Raw genomic sequence first — 22,497 nt, forward strand, 5'->3', positions numbered from 1 at the left:
AATTTGATGACCAATAAAATGTATCTCAAAAAATATATTTGTTCACATAAATTAATATATTTTCTTTCCATATCATTACTGTATTTGTGGTAAAATAAGATTGACTCCGTTAGTTATACCTATTTTCTTATTTTCTTTTTTTGTGCAAAAGGTTTTAATTCCCCACGCCTATCTTGGCTCACTCCCCACGCCCCTCCCCAGAACGGTTTCCTTCACTATATATTCATGGGTCGCGTCGTCCTCGGTCTTGTCTGGAGTGCGGAGGCGGACGGAATAAGGGGAAAAGGTCAAAAAAATGCAGCACTTAACTTTATTCACTTTGGCGATCACCTTGATTGCAACGATTTGTTTGGCAAAGTCACCCTACCAATCAGTTCTTCAGCACAGCAGGATAAGAGGCAGGCAGCATGGGTAAGGCTGCTTACTTATTCAAAATATGGTGTGCCCTTAGAACGTTTTGCGCTATGCAATTTCAAGCAAACATGACGTATAATTACGAAGGATGATTAATGTTTTATGTTAGAAAATATATGACTTACTACGCCTACTGATTTTTAATGGCATACTTTGTTGTGCTTCACAACTGCTTTGTAGTACAGTGAACAAGTAATTCGATGTGATGGGCAAACTCACAATTGTCTACTGTAATGTGCCGCTAAAAAAAAATAAAACGCAATGAAATATTCTCTCATCTCTTTTTAGACCAAACGTGTGCGCGATGCAAAAGATACAAGGGACCGATAAGAAATACTTCACCAACTGCAAGCAATGGTACCATCGCAAGATCTGCGGCAAACCAACGTGAGTGTAATATAAACATGTTATTAACGTGCGTGTTCATTTTAAATGGTCGACAGTGAGTTGATTTATTATAACATGTTGCGTCAATATATTTTGTATTTTAGCCTACTGGTGTAGACTATAAATCTAGTGTGGATGGATAGGATGTCCTTCATCAGAAAGGATGAGGAGCCCAAACTTTCTTTGTAATTTGTGCTGAGCAGACCACTGTCTTTATTGTTCATTTAGATACGCAAACAATAGATTTTAAGAAGGATTTCTGAGTTTTCCACTGGTTTAAATGAGGAATTTTTCTTTAGTGTGGGCTTCATGAAGGAGAACTCCCAACTAAGATTGTCAAGTGAAAACATTGAACCTTCACCTCTATTCTGCTGGAAGCAGCAGGGGGTAAGGACAGAAACCAACTGATTTGGGAGGTAACCATAGCATAGAGGTGCAGTAAATGGCATTCAGTGAGAAGGAATTGATTTGACTTTGAGTTATGCTCAAATTAGTCCCAAACATCAGCTTGCATAAAATCTCTATCTTCAAAGAGTTAAGTATGATGAAGGTGACAGTTTTAAAGAGCACATTAGTGGAATTCCTTCCTGAATCAGTAGCCCAACTATTTAAGTCGCTAACCATAATGACTCGCTGTGGTAAAATGACATGCAGTGAGGTCTGTTTTCAATCATCTGCTGGGATCGAGGTTTCAAAACCTTGTTAAGATTGGTTCAGTTGGTAACCAGAATGTTGAAGTGGGCAATGCTTTTTCTTCATCATTTTACGAGAACTTCTCCTTCGGTCGTTGGGTCCTGCCAGGACAGTGTGATGCCAGAGGAGATGAGACAGTGAGTACGTTTGAAATGGGAGAGAACTTCTCCTTCGGTCGTTGGGTCCTGCCAGGACAGTGTGATGCCAGAGGAGATGAGACAGTGAGTACGTTCGAAATGGGAGAGAACTTCTCCTTCGGTCGTTGGGTCCTGCCAGGACAGTCTGATGCCAGAGGAGATGAGACAGTGAGTACGTTCGAAATGGGAGAGAACTTCTCCTTCGGTCGTTGGGTCCTGCCAGGACAGTCTGATGCCAGAGGAGATGAGACAGTGAGTACGTTCGAAATGGGAGAGAACTTCTCCTTCGGTCGTTGGGTCCTGCCAGGACAGTGTGATGCCAGAGGAGATGAGACAGTGAGTACGTTCGAAATGGGAGAGAACTTCTCCTTCGGTCGTTGGGTCCTGCCAGGACAGTGTGATGCCAGAGGAGATGAGACAGTGAGTACGTTCGAAATGGGAGAGAACTTCTCCTTCGGTCGTTGGGTCCTGCCAGGACAGTCTGATGCCAGTGTAGATGAGACAGTGAGTGTGTCCCAATTGTCACCCTATTCCCTATATAGTGCACTACTTTAAACCAGAAACCTATTTATTTTGACCAGGGACCCTAGGGTTCCATTTGGGATGAATAGGGTGCCATTTGGGATGTATAGTCTGCTATTATGCAAGATGTCCCAACAGTCCTGGGAGAGAAAATCTTCTAAAAATGTTAATGACTTAATGGTCCAGGTGGCCTAGTGGTTAGAGTGTTGGTGGCGGCAGGGTAGCCTAGTGGTTAGAGTGTAGTGGCGGCAGGTAGCCTAGTGGTTAGAGTGTAGGGGCGGGAGGTAGCCTAGTGGTTAGAGTGTAGAGGCGGGAGGGTAGCCTAGTGGTTAGAGTGTAGGGGCGGGAGGTAGCCTAGTGGTTAGAGTGTAGGGGCGGCAGGGTAGCCTAGTGGTTAGAGTGTAGGGGCGGGAGGTAGCCTAGTGGTTAGAGTGTAGGGGCGGCAGGGTAGCCTAGTGGTTAGAGTGTAGTGGCGGGAGGTAGCCTAGTGGTTAGAGTGTAGAGGCGGGAGGTAGCCTAGTGGTTAGAGTGTAGAGGCGGGAGGTAGCCTAGTGGTTAGAGTGTAGAGGCGGGAGGTAGCCTAGTGGTTAGAGTGTAGAGGCGGGAGGTAGCCTAGTGGTTAGAGTGTAGAGGCGGGAGGTAGCCTAGTGGTTAGAGTGTAGGGCGGGAGGTAGCCTAGTGGTTAGAGTGTAGGGGCGGGAGGTAGCCTAGTGGTTAGAGTGTAGGGGCGGGAGGTAGCCTAGTGGTTAGAGTGTAGGGGCGGGAGGTAGCCTAGTGGTTAGAGTGTAGGGGCGGGAGGTAGCCTAGTGGTTAGAGCATTGGGCCAGTAACCAAAAGGCACACAACATTTTCTTGAAGCAAGCCGAAGTCAGTAGCCAAGGTTTACACCCATCCGTTGGTGATTCGTCAACAGTAGCGATTCTTCAATAAAGACGTTGTTGTCATTCAACGTGAGACGACTCGTTTTCAATCACATTTTTTTTCATTTGGAAATACTGCACCAAAAATCTTAGTTTGATGTAAAATTGCGAAATGACTTAGGAAATGACTCGTCCATGAATCATTGAATCGTCCGCTTTGTTGCTGAGTCCTCTTCTCTTTTTGTGACGTTGACATGGACTGGAAGTTTGATACGTTTTAGTGTTAGTATGGGGAGATAAATAGTTCGTTTTGGGGAGATAAATAGCTGGGTTAGCTAGGTAGTTAGTTTGGGGGAGTTAAATAGCTGGGTTAGCTAGGTAGTTAGTTTGGGGGAGTCAAATAGCTGGGTTAGCTAGGTAGTTAGTTTGGGGGAGTCAAATAGCTGGGTTAGCTAGGTAGTTCGTTTTGGGGAGATAAATAGCTGGGTTAGCTAGGTAGTTATTTTTGGGGAGATAAATAGCTGGGTTAGCTAGGTAGTTAGTTTGGGGGAGTCAAATAGCTGGGTTAGCTAGGTAGTTAGTTTTGGGGAGATAAATAGCTGGGTTAGCTAGGTAGTTAGTTTTGGGGAGATAAATAGCTGGGTTTTGGGGAGATAAATAGCTGGGTTAGCTAGGTAATTAGTTGGGGTTAGTTAGGGAGTTAGTTTTGGGGGAGACAAATAACTGGGTTAGCTAGGTAGTTACACAGTAGATAATGGAAACCTTGTGTCTCTCTAATCAATCAGTCCGGGTAGTGTTAAACAGCTTGACCACCTCTGAGGGTAAAAGGACAACTCAGGTTACCAACATCAATCTTCCAGATAGGCCCTGTCCTGGACCCTGGGCAGTAAAGGCACTGACAGCCTTCCACAGTAGCGGTGGTTTGATCAACGTCAATGTTAACGTCCCTGCAGGGGGCAAGATGCTATTGGTTATTGCTCTGTCTAACATTCCGTAGACAGATTGTGTTGTAGGTTTTGTGTGGCATGGGAAAGTCGTGTGTCGACCAATGCACCATTATACTGCCTTGCCCTGCAGTGCATGGGAATGGGTGTGTTAAGAAAACAGGCATTCGCTATTTAAAATAAGTGGGTCTTGTTGTGTGAGTTGTGTGAGAGATAGAGTCTTCTGTTCCTGGATTTTTCTTGTCATTTGATCTCCCTTGATGAGTATTGTGACATGATCATGATGTTTCCTGTAGAATTGTTTTTACCACAGACACAAACTTGATGTCTTTTGTAACGGGAGACGTTTGCTGGCGATTCAGAACAGTGTTTCTTTCATTGGAAATCTCATGAAAGTTGAAGAGGAAGAGAAACTTTGCTGTGGGCGCTGGGATGTTTGGAGGAAATGATGGCTTTAGAGGGTACTGTTGAGGGACTTCCGTCCCTAAACGCACACTAATCATTCATAAGGGAGCCATGAAAAATGTACTTTTTCCATAGCAAGCTCGGCCTAACTGTGTCAATTTGAGAGGGCTGGGACTGGGAGATTGAGAGTTGCGCTCGAAAGGACAAACCTGGGCTTGTGTCAACAAAGGTTTCAAAAAGCTTTTATCAGTTTGGATTTAATTACATTTCCAGACAGAGACAGACAAGAGAGCGTTGAGTTAAAATACTATGTAGAATATTTCTAATCCTTGTATCCTTTAGCCTGTCTGTAGTGCCGGATGTGCAGGGGTTTGCACGTTTGGGACTATTAGATTGTCCTGTTAGGCCAGGCAAGCAAAAAACAAATCACAGAACGTTTAAAAAAAAAAAAGATTTCAAAAAGGGATTCACAGATATGACATTTTTGTCCGATACCGATAACCGATATTTAAAATTTTTGCTGCCTTTTAATCATTCTAGTACAGTTAAATAGTTAACACACAACATTGAGTGGCTGCTGCCAACACACTGACACTGACTCAACTCCAGCCACTTTAATAATGGGAATTGATGGGAAATGATGTAAAATATATCACTAGCCACTTTAAACAATGCTACCTTATATAATGTTACTTACCCTACATTATTCATCTCATATGCATACGTATATACTGTACTCTATATCATCGACTGCATCCTTATGTAATACATGTATCACTAGCCACTTTAACTATGCCACTTTGTTTACATACTCATCTCATATGTATATACTGTACTCTATATCAGCTACTCTATCTTGCCTATGCTGCTCTGTACCATCACTCATTCATATATCCTTATGTACATATTCTTTATCCCCTTACACTGTGTATAAGACAGTAGTTTTGGAATTGTTAGTTAGATTACTTGTTGGTTATTACTGCATTGTCGGAACTAGAAGCACAAGCATTTCGCTACACTCACATTAACATCTGCTAACCATGTGTATGTGACAAATAAAATTTGATTTGATCTTGTTATATTGTCTGGGAAAGAAACGTTTTTTTGTTGTCTATTCTTAATCAATAAAGCAAGAAAACATAAATATATATATATGTTGATACAGTACCTATGAAGATAAAGCCAAAGTGAGAGATGACTGTGTGGGGAATCCAAATCTATCTAGCATGCTGATGTCAACATGGACCCCGTAAAGTCAAATGGACCTTCAGTGTACTTCTTTAGTACTTCTACATGGTGGACAGCTTGCTTCAACACTCAGACATCTCAATGTACACAGTGTTGGAATTCTACAACCTTGCTGTTTATTTAGACAGAAATCCATGGCTACCATCTTTGTTTATGCTTGCGGAGAAAAAAAATCTAAGTTGAGTGATCATCTGTTTTGATAATCAGTCTGGGCTGGTTTCCTGGCTACTGTGTTTTACAGGGGTCGCCCCCCCCCCCTCGCTGAATGTTAGGATTGTCCCCTAACCATGTTTCTGAGCTACCAACTACCCTCTCCTTAGGAGTATAACAGTAGCTCAGATCATTGTCTGGTCTTAAACAGCTTATACAGTATAGTTCATTATGCTTGAAGGGGATGGTGTGGTTAACTAGGGTTGACGTAACATGTGGGTATAGACTGTATCTGGCTCAGGTAGTTTTCCATTGACTTTCATCAATGTTAGGACTCAGAGTTTGTCTTCTTTGACATTTTAGTCACTTATCCAGAGTGACTTACACTAGGTGTATTCATCTTAAAATAGCTAGGTGTGACAATCACATATGTCAGTCATAGTAAATTGCCTAGTGGTTAGAGCCTCCTGGGGCATCAGGGAGCCTAGTGGTTAGAGCCTCCTGGGGCATCAGGGAGCCTAGTGGTTAGAGCCTCCTGGGGCATCAGGGAGCCTAGTGGTTAGAGCCTCCTGGGGCATCAGGGAGCCTAGTGGTTAGAGCCTCCTGGGGCATCAGGGAGCCTAGTGGTTAGAGCCTCCTGGGGCATCAGGGAGCCTGGGTTAGAGCCTCCTGGGGCATCAGGGAGCCTAGTGGTTAGAGCCTCCTGGGGCATCAGGGAGCCTAGTGGTTAGAGCCTCCTGGGGCATCAGGGAGCCTAGTGGTTAGAGCATTGGGATTGCTGGATTGAATCCCCAAGCTGACAAGGTAAAAAAATCTGTTCTGCCCCCCTGAGCAAGGCAGTTAATCCACTGTTCCCTGTGCACTGTGGATGTCGATTTAAGGCAGCCCCCCCGTACCTCTCTGATTCAGAGGGGTTGGGTTAAATGTGGAAGACACATTTCAGTTGAAGGCATTCAGTTGTACAACTGGTATCTCCCTTTCCTACATTTTCCTCAGTAAAGAAGCTATGGGGGGGTGGGGCTACAGTTTGAAGAGAGGGGTTCAGATGTTTTCAGAAAATGGGCAGGTACTCTGCTAAAGAGCTTTGACTGATCTGAGTGGGATCTGACCTCCCTTGGGAGTACTTGGGTTGGAGTGTAGGGCTTGCAAGGGGCTGCAAAATGCCAAATTATTTTTGTGTAGTTTTCCACAGCTTTTGCCTTGTCTTTTTTTATGTGTTATGTATTGTTAATATTGCCACTGTGTGTTCCACACTATAACCTATGTGTCCCACTGTTGGATTAGTAATACTAATGTTTACACAATGGACTAGCATCCTTTTCGTCATTTTGCTTGTTTTCTGGTTGTATGAAGAACTTGCCACCGAATGTACTGTTGAAGTCAGAAGTTTACATATACCTCAGCCAAATACATTTAAACTCAGTTTTTCACAATTCCTGACATTTAATCCCAGTAGAAATACCCTGTCTTGGGTCAGTTATGATCACCACTTTATTCATAATAATAGTAGAGAGAATGATTTATTTCAGCTTTTATTTCTTTTATCACATTCCCAGTGGGTCAGAAGTTTACATACTCAATTAGTATTTGGTAGCATTGCCTTTAAATCTTCTACAAGCTTCCCACAATAAGTTGGGTGAATTTTGGCCCATTCCTCCTGACAGAGCTGGTGTAACTGAGGTCAGGTTTGTAGGCCTCCTTACTCGCACACGCTTTTTCAGTTCTGCCCACAAATGTTCTATAGGATTGAGGTCAGGGCTTTGTGATGGCCACTCCAATACCTTGACTTTGTTGTCCTTAATCCATTTTGCCACAACTTTGGAAGTATGCTTGGGGTCATTGTCCATTTGGAAGACCCATTTGCAACCAAGCTTTAAATTCCTGACTGATGTCTTTATATGTTGCTTCAATATATCCACAATTTTCCTCCCTCATGTTGCCATCTATTTTGTGAAGTGCACCAGTCCCTCCTGCAGCAAAGCACCCCCACAACATGATGCTGTCGCCCCCGTGCTTCACTGTTGGGATGGTGTTCTTCGACTTGCAAGCCTCCCCCTTTTTCCTCCAAACATAACAATGGTCATTATGGCCAAACAGTTCCATTTTTGTTTCATCAGACCAGAGGACATTTCTCCAAAAAGTACGATCATTGTGCCCATGTGCAGTTGCAAACCGTAGTCTGGCTTTTTTATGGCGGTTTTGGAGCAGTGGCTTCTTCCTTGCTGAGCGGCCTATCAAGTTATGTCGATATAGGACTTGTTTTACTGTGGATATAGATACTTTTGTACCTGTTTCCTCCAGCATCTTCAAAAGGTCCTTTGCTGCTGTTCTGGGTTTGATTTGCACTTTTCGCACTAAAGTACGTTCATCTCTAGGAGACAGAACGCGTCTCCTTCCTGAGCGGTATGAAGGCTGCGTGGTCCCATAGTGTTTATACTTGCGTACTATTGTTTGTACAGCTGAACGTGGTCCCTTCAGGTGTTTGGAAATTGCACCCAAGGATGAACCAGACTTGTGGAGGTCTACAATGTTTTTTTCTGAGGTATTGGCTGAGTTCTTTTGATTTTCCCATGACGTCAAGCAAAGAGGCACTGAGTTTGAAGGTTGGCTTTGAAATACATCTACAGGAACACCTTCAAGTGACTAAAATTACGTCAATTAGCCTATCAGAAGCTTCTAAAGCCATGACATCATTTTCTGGAATTTTCAGTGCTGTTTAAAGGCACAGTAATCTTAGTGTATGTAAACTTCTGGCCCACTGGAACTGTGATACACAGTGAACTAGAAGTGATTCTAACTGTCTGTTGTAACAGCTCTCGTTTGTTGAATGAAGCGTGGACCAAGGTGCAGCGTGGGAAGTGTTGATGATTTTAATGTTCAAAAAAACACTCCAACAAAATGACAAAAAGCGGAAAGGAAAGCGCTCAGTTCTGTCAGGCAAAAACACTAAACAGAAAACAAGATCCCCCCCCCAAAAGAAACCAAAAGGAAAATTACAACTTATATCTGATCCCCAATTAGAGACAACGATAGACAGCTGCCTCTGATTGGGAACCACACACACACACACACACGAACAAAACCAAAGAAATAGACAACATAGACTTCCCCACCCGAGTCACACCCTGACCTAACCAAACATAGAGAATAAAAAGGAACTCTAAGGTCAGGGCGTGACATCTGTAAACAATTGAATAAATTCCTTGCGTCATGCACAAAGTAGATGTCCTAACCGACTTGCCAAAACTATAGTTTGTCAACAAGAAATTTGTGGAGTGGTTTAAAAAACAAGTTTTAATGACTCCAACCTAAGTGTATGTAAACTTCCGACTTCAACTGTAGCTAGTTAAAAGCTTCCTTTTCGTGGAGATAGACCACTTATTGTTTACGTAGCGTTAAGGTTCACATTTTTATCTGGTAGCTTAGTGGTACACCTTCGCTTGTCTGTTCTCCTTTTGTTTTTACTGGACGGGAGCCTCAGTATCGGTCCCTTAGTCCCCTTTTTGGAGTTTCCTTTGGCCAACCCTGGGTCAGTGGATTCCTCTGCTCCCTCTTTGTCTCTCTCTGAGGAAATGAGCTTTTATGACCTTCCAGCTGAGCCCAGTTTAGATTTATTGTGGAAATATCTTAAATGCACAAAATGGCAGAACTTTGTGTATAGCATGTGGTTGAATCATTTAGCCTAAGACACATTGCTCAATCTTTTTTTGCCCGGTCACAGATCTGTTTGTGGCAAGACAACACAAACAATATCTGGGAGAAGGCTAGAGTCTTTTGATTTGAAAGCGTAATGAGAAACTGACCTGTTGTTTTCATCTCTGATTGGCTGCAGTCATCCTCAACCTGTGTTCTTATTGGTCGACAGGGTGATCAGCTATGAGTGTTGCCCCGGTTACGAGAAGCTTTCAGGAGAGAAGGGTTGTCCTGCTGGTAAGAAGAAATATGCAAATCAAGTTATAGCTCAGTTACTTACTATCCGTATGATGCCACATCTAGTTATCAATTTAGGATAATTATTTCTGGACAAGAGGCTTGGTCAAACGAAACATGGCATCTCACTTTGGTTGTGAAATATACATCCATCAAGTCAACATTTGATTTTCATACATTCCCCCATATGACGTTTAAGAGTGTATTTTTTTCCCAGCCCTGCCATTGGTGAACATCTACAACACGCTGGGTGTGGTTGGAGCCGCCACCACTAAGATGTACTCAGAGAGGGCTCAGCTGAGGGAGGAGATCGAGGGACCAGGGAGCTTCACCTTTTTCGCTCCCAGCAACCAGGCCTGGGCGGCCCTACCCACTGTGAGTCTCATCTTCACAGGAGAGGGATACACTGAGAGAGAAACCAGAAAATGAAATATAATTCACCCCAATCCTGTTGCATCTAGAGATGTTGTATTATTCTGACCCCAGACTACGTGTTATCAGCCTAACCAACCACACAACCTCAAAGATCCTTTTTAGAGGCAGTAGCTATAACCAAGTTCATGTCTTTTTTAATATATACAGTGCATTCTGAAAGTATTCAGACCCCTTGACGTTTTCCTCATTTTGTTACGTTACAATCTTATTCCAAAATGGATTACATTTAATTACATTTTCCTAATCAATCTACACACAATACCCCATTATGACAAAGCGAAAATGCAAATGTATCAATAATATAAAACAGAAATACCTTATTTACATAAGTATTCAGACCCTTTGCTATGAGACTCAAAATTGAGCTCAGATGCATCCTGTTTCCATTGATCATCCTTGAGATGTTTCTACAACTTGATTGGAGTCCACCTGTGGTAAATTCAAATTGATTGGACATGATTTGGAAAGGCACACACCTGTCTATATAAGGTCCCACAGTTGACAGTGCATGTCAGAGCAAAAAACAAGCCATGAGGTCGAAGGAATTGTCCGTAGAGTTCCGAGACAGGATTGTGTTGAAGCACAGATCTGGGGAAGGCTACCAAAATGTTTCTGCAGCATTGTTTCTGCAGCATTGAAGGTCTCCAAGAACACAGTTGCCTCCATCCATCTCTGTGGAGATGGGAGAACCTTCCAGAAGGACAACCATCTCTGCAGCACTCTACCAATCAGACCTTTTATGGTAGAGTGGCCAGACAGAAGCCACTCCTCAGTAAAAGGCACATGACAACTCGCTTGGAGTTTGCCAAAAGGCACCTAAAGGATTTTCATACCCTGAGAAACAAGATTCTCTGGTCTAATGTAACCAAGATTGAACTCTTTGGCCTGAATGCTAAGCGTCACGTCTGGAGGAAACCTGGCACCATCCCTACGGTGAAGCATGGTGGTGGCAGCATCATGCTGTGTCGATAATATTCAGCAGCAGGGACTGGGAGACTAGTCAGGATCAAGAGAAAGACGAACAGAGCAAAATACAGAGATCCTTGATGAAATCTTGCTCCAGAGCACTCAGGGCTCAGACTGGGGCGAAGGTTCACTTTCCAACAGGACAACGACCCTAAGCACACAGCCAAGACAACGCAGGAGTGACTTCGGGATAAATCTTTGAATGTCCTTTAGTGGCCTATCCAGAGCCCGGAATTGAACCCGATCGAATATATCTGGTAAGACCTGAAAATAGCTGTAGCGTCATTCATACCCAAGAAGACTCGAGGCTGTAATCGCTGCCAAAGGCGCTTCAACAAAGTACTGAGGATAGTGCCTGAATACTGATGTAAATGTGATATTTCAGGTTTTTGTTTTTTATACATTTGCAAAAACATCTAAAAACCTGTTTTTACTTTGTCATTATTGTGTAGATTGATGAGAGGGGAAAAATGTTTTAATCCATTTTAGAATATGGCTATAATGTAACAAAATGTGGAAAAAGTCAAGGTGTCTGAATACTTACCAAATGCACTGTGTATACTGAACCAAATATAAACGCTACATGCAACAAAAGTTCATATAAGGAAATTTGTCAATTGAAATAAATTCATTTGGCCCTAGACTATGGATTTCACTTGACTGAGAATACATATATGCATCTGTTGGTCATAGATACCTTAAAAAAGAAAATAAAGTTGGGGCGTGGGTCAGAAAACCAGTCAGTATCTGGTGTGACCACCATTTGACTCATGCAGCGCGACGTCTCCTTCGTGTAGAGTTGATCAGGCTGTTGTGGCCTGTGGAATGTTGTCCCACTCCTCTTCAATGGCTGTGCGAAGTTACTGGATATTGGCAGGAACTGGAACATTGTCATACACGTCGATCCAGAGCATCCCAAACATGCTCAGTGGGTGACCATGTCTCGTGAGTATGCAGGCCATGGAAGAACTGGGACATTTTCAGCTTCCAGGAAATGTGTACAGATCCTTGCGACATGGGGGCCGTGCATTATTATGCTGAAACATGAGGTGATGGCGGTGGATGAATGGCACAACAATGGGCCTCAAGAATCTCATCACGGTATATCTGCGCATCCAAATTGCCATCGATAAACTTCAATTGTGTTCGTTGTCCGTAGCTTATGCCTGCCCATACCACCCCACCGCCACCATGGGGCACTCAGTTCACAACGTTGATATCAGCAAACCGCTCACCCACACGACACAATGCACGTGGTCTGCTGTTGAGGCCGGTTTGATGTACTGCCAAATTCTCTAAAACAACATTGGAGGAGGCTTAGGGTAGAGAAATTAACATTCAATTCTCTGGCAACAGCTCTGGTGGACATTCCTGCATTCAGCATACCAATTGCACTCTCCCTCAAAACTTGAGACATCTGTGGCATTGTGTTCTGTGACAAAACTGCACATTTTAGAGTGGCCTGTTATTGTCCCCAGCATAAGGTGCACCTGTGTAATGATCATGCTGTTTAATCAGCTTCTTGATATGCCACACCTGTCAGGTGGATGTATTGTCTTGGCAAAGAAGAAATACTCACTAACAGGGATGTAAACAAATTTGTGCACATTTGAGAGAAATAAACAATTTGTGCGTACAGAACATTTCTGGGATCTTTTATTTCAGCTCATGAAACATGGGACCAACACTTTAAATGTTGCGTTTTATATTTTTTTGTTTACTATATATTGTTAGCTTGTGACTGATTTGTTAATCTGATGAAAATATGACTCTGGTTTTTATGTAGGAAATCCTGGATGCTCTGGTGAGCAACGTGAATATTGAGCTGCTCAACGCGCTCCACTACCACATGGTGAACCACCGTTTGACCTCTGAGGACCTGAAGCACGGATCAGCCTTCCCCTCCATGTACCAAGACTTCAACGTTCACATCCACCACTACCCCAACGGAGTGAGTAGCATCTGTCCAATGTTAATGTTGCAATTTGTTGGAAGCACCGGTGGCTGGTAGCACCTTCATTTGGGTGAGGACGGATTCATAGTAATGACTGGAATTGCATGGTATTGAATGGTAGAAGAATGGTATCGACAGATCAAACACAGGGTTTTCCATCTGTTTGATAGCATTCCATTCACTTCATTTCAGTCATTATTATGAGCCACCCTGCCCTCACCAGCCTCCTGTGATTGGAAGGTATATGATGTTGTGACTTGGCCTGGTCCCAGATCTATTTGTGCAATATGACCAAGCAAGTTGGAACCTTTTAGAGAGATAACTCAACAACAAAACATGAACAGATATGTTTGTGCAAGTTGGAACCTCTAGAGAGACAGCTCAACAACAAAACATGAACAGATATGTTGTTTTGGTAATCTTTCAAATGGTCACGTAGACCATCGATCGAAAAGCCGGCTGAACAAAAGATCACAAAATGTTCTCTTGTCATTGCAGATTGTAACAGTGAACTGTGCTCGTCTGGTGAAAACAGACCAGCATGCGACCAACGGGATCGTGCACGTCGTGGACAGAGTCATCACCGCGGTTACCAACAACGTGCACACTTTCATCGACACCGATGATGATCTGGAGACTCTTCGTGTAAGTAAACGACTTTAGCAGTTTGTCGCTTCATTCATCCATTCATCCATCCATTCATTCATCCATTCATTCATTCATCCATTCATTCATTCATTCATTCATTCATTCACAGAAGAGTATATCATACAGAACTCTCTTACCATTTTATACATGATGAACATATGATATGATTCAGTGTTGATTCGGTGTTGATTCAGTTTGTGATTCAGTGTTGATTCGGTGTTGATTCAGTTTGATTCAGTTTTGATTCAGTTTTGATTCGGTGTTGATTCAGTTTGTGATTCAGTTTTGATTCGGTGTTGATTCAGTTTTGATTCGGTGTTGATTCAGTTTGTGATTCAGTTTTGATTCCGTGTTGATTCAGTTTGTGATTCTATGTTTTTTAGACTGCTGTTGCTGCTGCTGGTCTGACCCAAATGCTGGAGAGCGATGGTCACTACACGGTGTTCGCTCCAACCAACGAAGCCTTCGAGAAGATCCCCCCTGAAATGCTCAAGAGGATCCTAGGAGACCCCGTGGCTCTGAGAGGTGAATCTCAGGACAGTTGAATATAGAACGGGGAGATGGATATTGGATATAGAATACGGAGATAGATATTGGATATAGAACACGGAGATAGATATTGGATATAGAACGGGGAGATAGATATTGGATATAGAACGGGGAGATAGATATTGGATATAGAACGGGGAGATAGATATTGGATATAGAACAGGGAGATAGATATTGGATATAGAACAGGGAGATAGATATTGGATATAGAACGGGGAGATAGATATTGGATATTGGATATAGAATAGGGGAGATAGATATTGGATATAGAACAGGGATAGAGATAGATATTGGATATAGAACAGGGAGATAGATATTGGATATAGAACAGGGAGATAGATATTGGATATAGAACACGGAGATAGATATTGGATATAGAACAGGGAGATAGATATTGGATATAGAACGGGGAGATAGATATTGGATATAGAACGGGAGATAGATATTGGATATAGAACACGGAGATAGATATTGGATATAGAACACGGAGATAGATATTGGATATAGAACGGGAGATAGATAGATATTAGATATAGAACACGGAGATAGATATTGGATATAGAACACGGAGATAGATATTGGATATAGAACGGGGAGATAGATATTGGATATAGAACACGGAGATAGATATTGGATATAGAACAGGGAGATAGATATTGGATATAGAACAGGGAGATAGATATTGGATATAGAACAGGGAGATAGATATTGGATATAGAACAGGGAGATAGATATTGGATATAGAACACGGAGATAGATATTGGATATAGAACAGGGAGATAGATATTGGATATAGAACAGGGAGATAGATATTGGATATAGAACAGGGAGATAGATATTGGATATAGAACAGGGAGATAGATATTGGATATAGAACAGGGAGATAGATATCGGATATGGGAACCCAATGACTTATTAACGTGAACTAAGTTCTACTTGTGTCTGTACTCTCCATCCAGACCTGCTGAACTACCACATCCTGAAGAACATGCAGTGTGCAGAGTCCATCACATCTGGTACTCCCCTGGAGACCCTACAGGGGACCGTTCTAGAGGTGGGCTGTGATGGGAGTGACATGACCCTCAACGGGAAGGCCATCATCCAGAAGAAAGACCAGCTGGGGACCAACGGAGTCGTCCACTACATCAACGAGCTCCTCATCCCAGACTCGGGTATTCAAATCAAAGTCAGATCCTTAAGTTGATAGTTGTTGCGTCAATGCCAAAATATAAGGCTATTATATATATAATATATATAAATATATATATATATAACTATTGGACTTCTGCCTTCTTTTAGGAGATTACTGCCATAGGAGAGTCTGAGAAGGTCTCTGACTGCCATAGGAGTTGAGTCTAGTCTGAGAAGGTCTCTGACTGCCATTGGAGTTGAGAGTCTGAGAAGGTCTCTGATTGCCATAGGAGTTGAGAGTCTGGAAGGTCTCTGACTGCCATAGGAGAGTCTGAGAAGGTCTCTGACTGCCATAGGAGTTGAGTCTAGTCTGAGAAGGTCTCTGCCTGCCATAGGAGTTGAGAGTTTAGTCTGGAAGGTCTCTGATTGCCATAGGAGTTGAGAGTCTAGTCTGGAAGGTTTCTGACTGCCATAGGAGTTGAGAGTCTAGTCTGAGAAGGTCTCTGATTGCCATAGGAGTTGAGAGTCTAGTCTGGAAGGTCTCTGACTGCCATAGGAGTTGAGAGTCTGAGAAGGTCTCCGACTGCCATAGGAGTTGAGTCTAGTCTACGTGTGTCTGTATGGAATGCTACTGCAGCGAATATAAAGTAGATTCAACTCAATGGTTCATGTTGAGACAAGACCTCAAGGCTACTTAATGAAGAGTCTTCTCCATCTCTGTTCAATGAGAAATGTTCATTTATGTACTGATCTCTTTTTAAGCTAAAACCTTGTTGGAGCTGGCCCAGGGATCTGTCATTACCACAGCGACCAAGCTGTTTGTTGATGCTGGTCTTGGCTCCCACCTTTCTGGCTCAGAGGCTCTGACCATCCTGACCCCTCAGAATGAAGCTTTCAAAGGTATCATTGATCGATGGCGCTCCCTCCATCTTTTTCTCCCCCCATCTCCATCTCTCTCTCCCTCTCTGTCTGTCTCCCTCTCTGTCTCCTTCTCTCTATGCTACCAAACAGGAGTGACTTTAGCCATGATTCTTGAGCCATTTCATAAATCTAATAACTTCTGTATCTATTGTTAACAGAGGGTGTGACGATGACTGGTGAGCTGAAGAAGCTGTTGAAGAACCACATCCTGAAGGAGCAACTGTCTTCCGGTGTACTGTACCACAGACAAGAGCTAGAGACTCTGGGAGGAATCAAACTCAGAGTGTTGGTCTACCGTAATGTAAGTACCACAGATCAAATCCCTCTGGAGGACCTACAGCGGGCATCCCATGATGCAAAAGACTCAGGTTGAGCTGAATTAAGAGAAGACAATACTCTTCCTAAAGGTTAAAGGTTAACTCATTATGTAGATGACTCTCTTCCTAAAGGTTAACTCATTATGTAGATTACTCTCTTCCTAAAGGTTAACTCATTATGTAGATTACTCTCTTCCTAAAGGTTAACTCATTATGTAGATTACTCTCTTCCTAAAGGTTAACTCATTATGTAGATTACTCTCTTCCTAAAGGTTAACTCATTATGTAGATTACTCTCTTCCTAAACGTTAAAGGCTAACTCATTATGTAGATTACCCTCTTCCTAAAGGTTAACTCATTATGTAGATTACTCTCTTCCTAAAGGTTAAAGGTTAACTCATTATGTAGATAACCTTTAGGAAGAGGGTAAACTCATTATGTAGATTACTCTCTTCCTAAGGGCTAACTCATTACATAGATTACCCAAAATACACTATACCAAGTTATACAAAGCGTGATTGTGCTGTTTTCATATTAACATTCTCCAAATGACTCAGGGAAGAAGGCCTATTACGTGAAGTTATAATCTCAAAAACAGATGTTGAGCCAATGACACAAGAGAGTCCCTCTCTCATTCTACAGTATGAGGATGTGGAGAGAGAGAGAGAGAGAGAGAGAGAGAGAGATAATCTCCACCCGGCACAGCCAGAAGAGGACTGGCCACCCCTCATAGCCTGGTTCCTTCCTAGGTTCTGGCCTTTCTAGAGAGTTTTTCCTAGTCACTGTGCTTCTGCATTGCTTGATGTTTGGGGTTTTAGGCTGGGTTTCTGTATAGCACTTTGTGACATCGGCTGATGTAAAAAGGGCTTTATAAATATATTTGATTGATTGAGGTAATGGGATGCAATCATGGTGATGGTAGATCAAACATGACTCTAACCTCACTCACACACTCACTCACTCACACACTCTATCTCTCTCTCTCAATAACAGAGCCTGTGCATAGAGAACTCCTGTATCGCTGCCCACGACAAGACCGGACGTTTTGGCAGCATGTTCACAGTCGACAAGGTCCTGACTCCCCCAATGGGCACCATCATGGATGTCCTGAAGTCTGATGACCGATTCAGGTGAGAGTCAATGAATCAGTGAATGATTCAATGGAAAGGCTTACCAAGGTTTTCTTTAATAATATCTTGAGGCACCATGATTCTATTTCAGAAGAATAAGAACAGACGTATGTAGATGTAGCATATGCACAAGAGGGTACAGTGTAAAAATCAAAAGTCTCAAAACACCATGGGTGTGTAATGAAAACATGACAAGTAGTACACCTAAACTGAAATCTGGTGTTTGGAGGGTGTTTGAATGTAAACCCAATGTAAATGGTATGATACACATCATAGATTTTAAAACAGAAGTACTCTGAAACACCCAAAGTGGTTCTTCAACCTGAATATAGTGTTGTGAAACACTTTTGGGGGTTTCAGTGAATGTAAAAGGCAACATCAAAACACGTGAAGTTCTCATACAATCAGTTTAGAAATGCAAATGGTTTAATAGTCTAAATATTGATTGATGGAGGAGGCCTATGGAGAATCGTTTTTTTTCCACTTTTATTTTTTCAATGCTTTATTTATACAGATTAGAAACAGGAGGGGCATTACGGTGGTACATTTCCTCTGATTTTTATCCACTCAATCACACAGCCACAATATTAAAAATTATTCTTGGGTTAATTGAAATTAACACACACACAAAAAAACATATACTTAATAAAAATGAATGCAAATCGCGCTAAACCCGTTGTCTAGCAGTAACGCCCCCGGATGAGAGACATCATCCCTCTCCCAACCGAAGACCGAAGTTAAATTCCCCTCTCCAACCCTTCAGTCTGTTTTTCCCATCTACCTGTAATCACCTGTTCCAACCCTTCAGTATGTTTCTCCCATCTACCTGTAATCACCTGTTCCAACCCTTCAGTCTGTTTCTCCCATCTACCTGTAATCACCTGTTCCAACCCTTCAGTCTGTTTCTCCCACCTACCTGTAATCACCTGTTCCAACCCTTCAGTCTGTTTCTCCCATCTACCTGTAATCACCTGTTCCAACCCTTCAGTCTGTTTCTCCCATCTACCTGTAATCACCTGTTCCAACCCTTCAGTCTGTTTCTCCCATCTACCTGTAATCACCTGTTCCAACCCTTCAGTCTGTTTCTCCCATCTACCTGTAATCACCTGTTCCAACCCTTCAGTCTGTTTCTCCCATCTATCTGTAATCACCTGTTCCAACCCTTCAGTCTGTTTCTCCCATCTTATCTGTAATCACCTGTTCCAACCCTTCAGTCTGTTTCTCCCATCTACCTGTAATCACCTGTTCCAACCCTTCAGTCTGTTTCTCCCATCTACCTGTAATCACCTGTTCCAACCCTTCAGTCTGTTTCTCCCATCTACCTGTAATCACCTGTTCCAACCCTTCAGTCTGTTTCTCCCATCTACCTGTAATCACCTGTTCCAACCCTTCAGTCTGTTTCTCCCATCTACCTGTAATCACCTGTTCCAACCCTTCAGTCTGTTTCTCCCATCTATCTGTAATCACCTGTTCCAACCCTTCAGTCTGTTTCTCCCATCTACCTGTAATCACCTGTTCCAACCCTTCAGTCTGTTTCTCCCATCTATCTGTAATCACCTGTTCCAACCCTTCAGTCTGTTTCTCCCATCTACCTGTAATCACCTGTTCCAACCCTTCAGTCTGTTTCTCCCATCTACCTGTAATCACCTGTTCCAACCCTTCAGTCTGTTTCTCCCATCTACCTGTAATCACCTGTTCCAACCCTTCAGTCTGTTTCTCCCATCTACCTGTAATCACCTGTTCCAACCCTTCAGTCTGTTTCTCCCATCTACCTGTAATCACCTGTTCCAACCCTTCAGTCTGTTTCTCCCATCTACCTGTAATCACCTGTTCCAACCCTTCAGTCTGTTTCTCCCATCTACCTGTAATCACCTGTTCCAACCCTTCAGTCTGTTTCTCCCATCTACCTGTAATCACCTGTTCCAACCCTTCAGTCTGTTTCTCCCATCTACCTGTAATCACCTGTTCCAACCCTTCAGTCTGTTTCTCCCATCTACCTGTAATCACCTGTTCCAACCCTTCAGTCTGTTTCTCCCATCTACCTGTAATCACCTGTTCCAACCCTTCAGTCTGTTTCTCCCATCTACCTGTAATCACCTGTTCCAACCCTTCAGTCTGTTTCTCCCATCTACCTGTAATCACCTGTTCCAACCCTTCAGTCTGTTTCTCCCATCTACCTGTAATCACCTGTTCCAGCCCTTCAGTCTGTTTCTCCCATCTACCTGTAATCACCTGTTCCAACCCTTCAGTCTGTTTCTCCCATCTACCTGTAATCACCTGTTCCAACCCTTCAGTCAGTTTTTCCCATCTACCTGTAATCACCTGTTCCAACCCTTCAGTCTGTTTCTCCCATCTACCTGTAATCACCTGTTCCAACCCTTCAGTCTGTTTCTCCCATCTACCTGTAATCACCTGTTCCAACCCTTCAGTCTGTTTCTCCCATCTACCTGTAATCACCTGTTCCAACCCTTCAGTCTGTTTCTCCCATCTACCTGTAATCACCTGTTCCAACCCTTCAGTCTGTTTCTCCCATCTACCTGTAATCACCTGTTCCAACCCTTCAGTCTGTTTCTCCCATCTACCTGTAATCACCTGTTCCAACCCTTCAGTCTGTTTCTCCCATCTACCTGTAATCACCTGTTCCAACCCTTCAGTCTGTTTCTCCCATCTACCTGTAATCACCTGTTCCAACCCTTCAGTCTGTTTCTCCCATCTACCTGTAATCACCTGTTCCAACCCTTCAGTCTGTTTCTCCCATCTACCTGTAATCACCTGTTCCAAACCTTCAGTCTGTTTCTCCCATCTACCTGTAATCACCTGTTCCAACCCTTCAGTCTGTTTCTCCCATCTACCTGTAATCACCTGTTCCAGCCCTTCAGTCTGTTTCTCCCATCTACCTGTAATCACCTGTTCCAGCCCTTCAGTCTGTTTCTCCCATCTACCTGTAATCACCTGTTCCAACCCTTCAGTCAGTTTTTCCCATCTACCTGTAATCACCTGTTCCAACCCTTCAGTCTGTTTCTCCCATCTACCTGTAATCACCTGTTCCAACCCTTCAGTCTGTTTCTCCCATCTACCTGTAATCACCTGTTCCAACCCTTCAGTCTGTTTCTCCCATCTACCTGTAATCACCTGTTCCAACCCTTCAGTCTGTTTCTCCCATCTACCTGTAATCACCTGTTCCAACCCTTCAGTCTGTTTCTCCCATCTACCTGTAATCACCTGTTCCAACCCTTCAGTCTGTTTCTCCCATCTACCTGTAATCACCTGTTCCAACCCTTCAGTCTGTTTCTCCCATCTACCTGTAATCACCTGTTCCAGCCCTTCAGTCTGTTTCTCCCATCTACCTGTAATCACCTGTTCCAACCCTTCAGTCTGTTTCTCCCATCTACCTGTAATCACCTGTTCCAACCCTTCAGTCTGTTTCTCCCATCTACCTGTAATCACCTGTTCCAACCCTTCAGTCTGTTTCTCCCATCTACCTGTAATCACCTGTTCCAACCCTTCAGTCTGTTTCTCCCATCTACCTGTAATCACCTGTTCCAACCCTTCAGTCTGTTTCTCCCATCTACCTGTAATCACCTGTTCCAGCCCTTCAGTCTGTTTCTCCCATCTACCTGTAATCACCTGTTCCAACCCTTCAGTCTGTTTCTCCCATCTACCTGTAATCACCTGTTCCAACCCTTCAGTCTGTTTCTCCCATCTACCTGTAATCACCTGTTCCAACCCTTCAGTCTGTTTCTCCCATCTACCTGTAATCACCTGTTCCAACCCTTCAGTCTGTTTCTCCCATCTACCTGTAATCACCTGTTCCAATCCTTCAGTCTGTTTCTCCCATCTACCTGTAATCACCTGTTCCAACCCTTCAGTCTGTTTCTCCCATCTACCTGTAATCACCTGTTCCAACCCTTCAGTCTGTTTCTCCCATCTACCTGTAATCACCTGTTCCAGCCCTTCAGTCTGTTTCTCCCATCTACCTGTAATCACCTGTTCCAGCCCTTCAGTCTGTTTCTCCCATCTACCTGTAATCACCTGTTCCAACCCTTCAGTCTGTTTCTCCCATCTACCTGTAATCACCTGTTCCAAACCTTCAGTCTGTTTCTCCCACCTACCTGTAATCACCTGTTCCAAACCTTCAGTCTGTTTCTCCCACCTACCTGTAATCACCTGTTCCAATCCTTCAGTCTGTTTCTCCCATCTACCTGTAATCACCTGTTCCAACCCTTCAGTCTGTTTCTCCCATCTACCTGTAATCACCTGTCCAACCCTTCAGTCTGTTTCTCCCATCTACCTGTAATCACCTGTTCCAACCCTTCAGTCTGTTTCTCCCACCTACCTGTAATCACCTGTTCCAACCCTTCAGTCTGTTTCTCCCATCTACCTGTAATCACCTGTTCCAACCCTTCAGTCTGTTTCTCCCATCTACCTGTAATCACCTGTTCCAACCCTTCAGTCTGTTTCTCCCATCTACCTGTAATCACCTGTTCCAACCCTTCAGTCTGTTTCTCCCATCTACCTGTAATCACCTGTTCCAACCCTTCAGTCTGTTTCTCCCATCTATCTGTAATCACCTGTTCCAACCCTTCAGTCTGTTTCTCCCATCTACCTGTAATCACCTGTTCCAAACCTTCAGTCTGTTTCTCCCACCTACCTGTAATCACCTGTTCCAATCCTTCAGTCTGTTTCTCCCATCTATCTGTAATCACCTGTTCCAACCCTTCAGTCTGTTTCTCCCATCTACCTGTAATCACCTGTT

General features: G+C 43.2%; 1 protein-coding gene across 1 annotated transcript in view; it reads left to right on the plus strand.

Annotated features, from left to right (window-relative positions):
* Positions 1-232: 232 nt before the first annotated feature.
* LOC112238133 (transforming growth factor-beta-induced protein ig-h3) overlaps positions 233-22,497 on the plus strand; it is a 34,272-nt gene continuing 12,007 nt past the window's right edge. Inside the window, exons 1-11 of the mRNA XM_024406722.2 lie at positions 233-411; positions 703-801; positions 9,626-9,690; positions 9,908-10,065; positions 12,878-13,042; positions 13,544-13,690; positions 14,077-14,218; positions 15,202-15,414; positions 16,136-16,273; positions 16,453-16,595; positions 17,605-17,741. Of these exons, the coding sequence (XP_024262490.1) occupies positions 296-411; positions 703-801; positions 9,626-9,690; positions 9,908-10,065; positions 12,878-13,042; positions 13,544-13,690; positions 14,077-14,218; positions 15,202-15,414; positions 16,136-16,273; positions 16,453-16,595; positions 17,605-17,741 (1,523 nt within the window). The 5' untranslated portion in view covers positions 233-295. The remainder of the gene's footprint in view (positions 412-702; positions 802-9,625; positions 9,691-9,907; positions 10,066-12,877; positions 13,043-13,543; positions 13,691-14,076; positions 14,219-15,201; positions 15,415-16,135; positions 16,274-16,452; positions 16,596-17,604; positions 17,742-22,497) is intronic.

Source organism: Oncorhynchus tshawytscha, linkage group LG21 (assembly GCF_018296145.1).
Source record: "Oncorhynchus tshawytscha isolate Ot180627B linkage group LG21, Otsh_v2.0, whole genome shotgun sequence".
In the NCBI taxonomy this organism is placed as follows: Eukaryota; Metazoa; Chordata; class Actinopteri; order Salmoniformes; family Salmonidae; genus Oncorhynchus; species Oncorhynchus tshawytscha.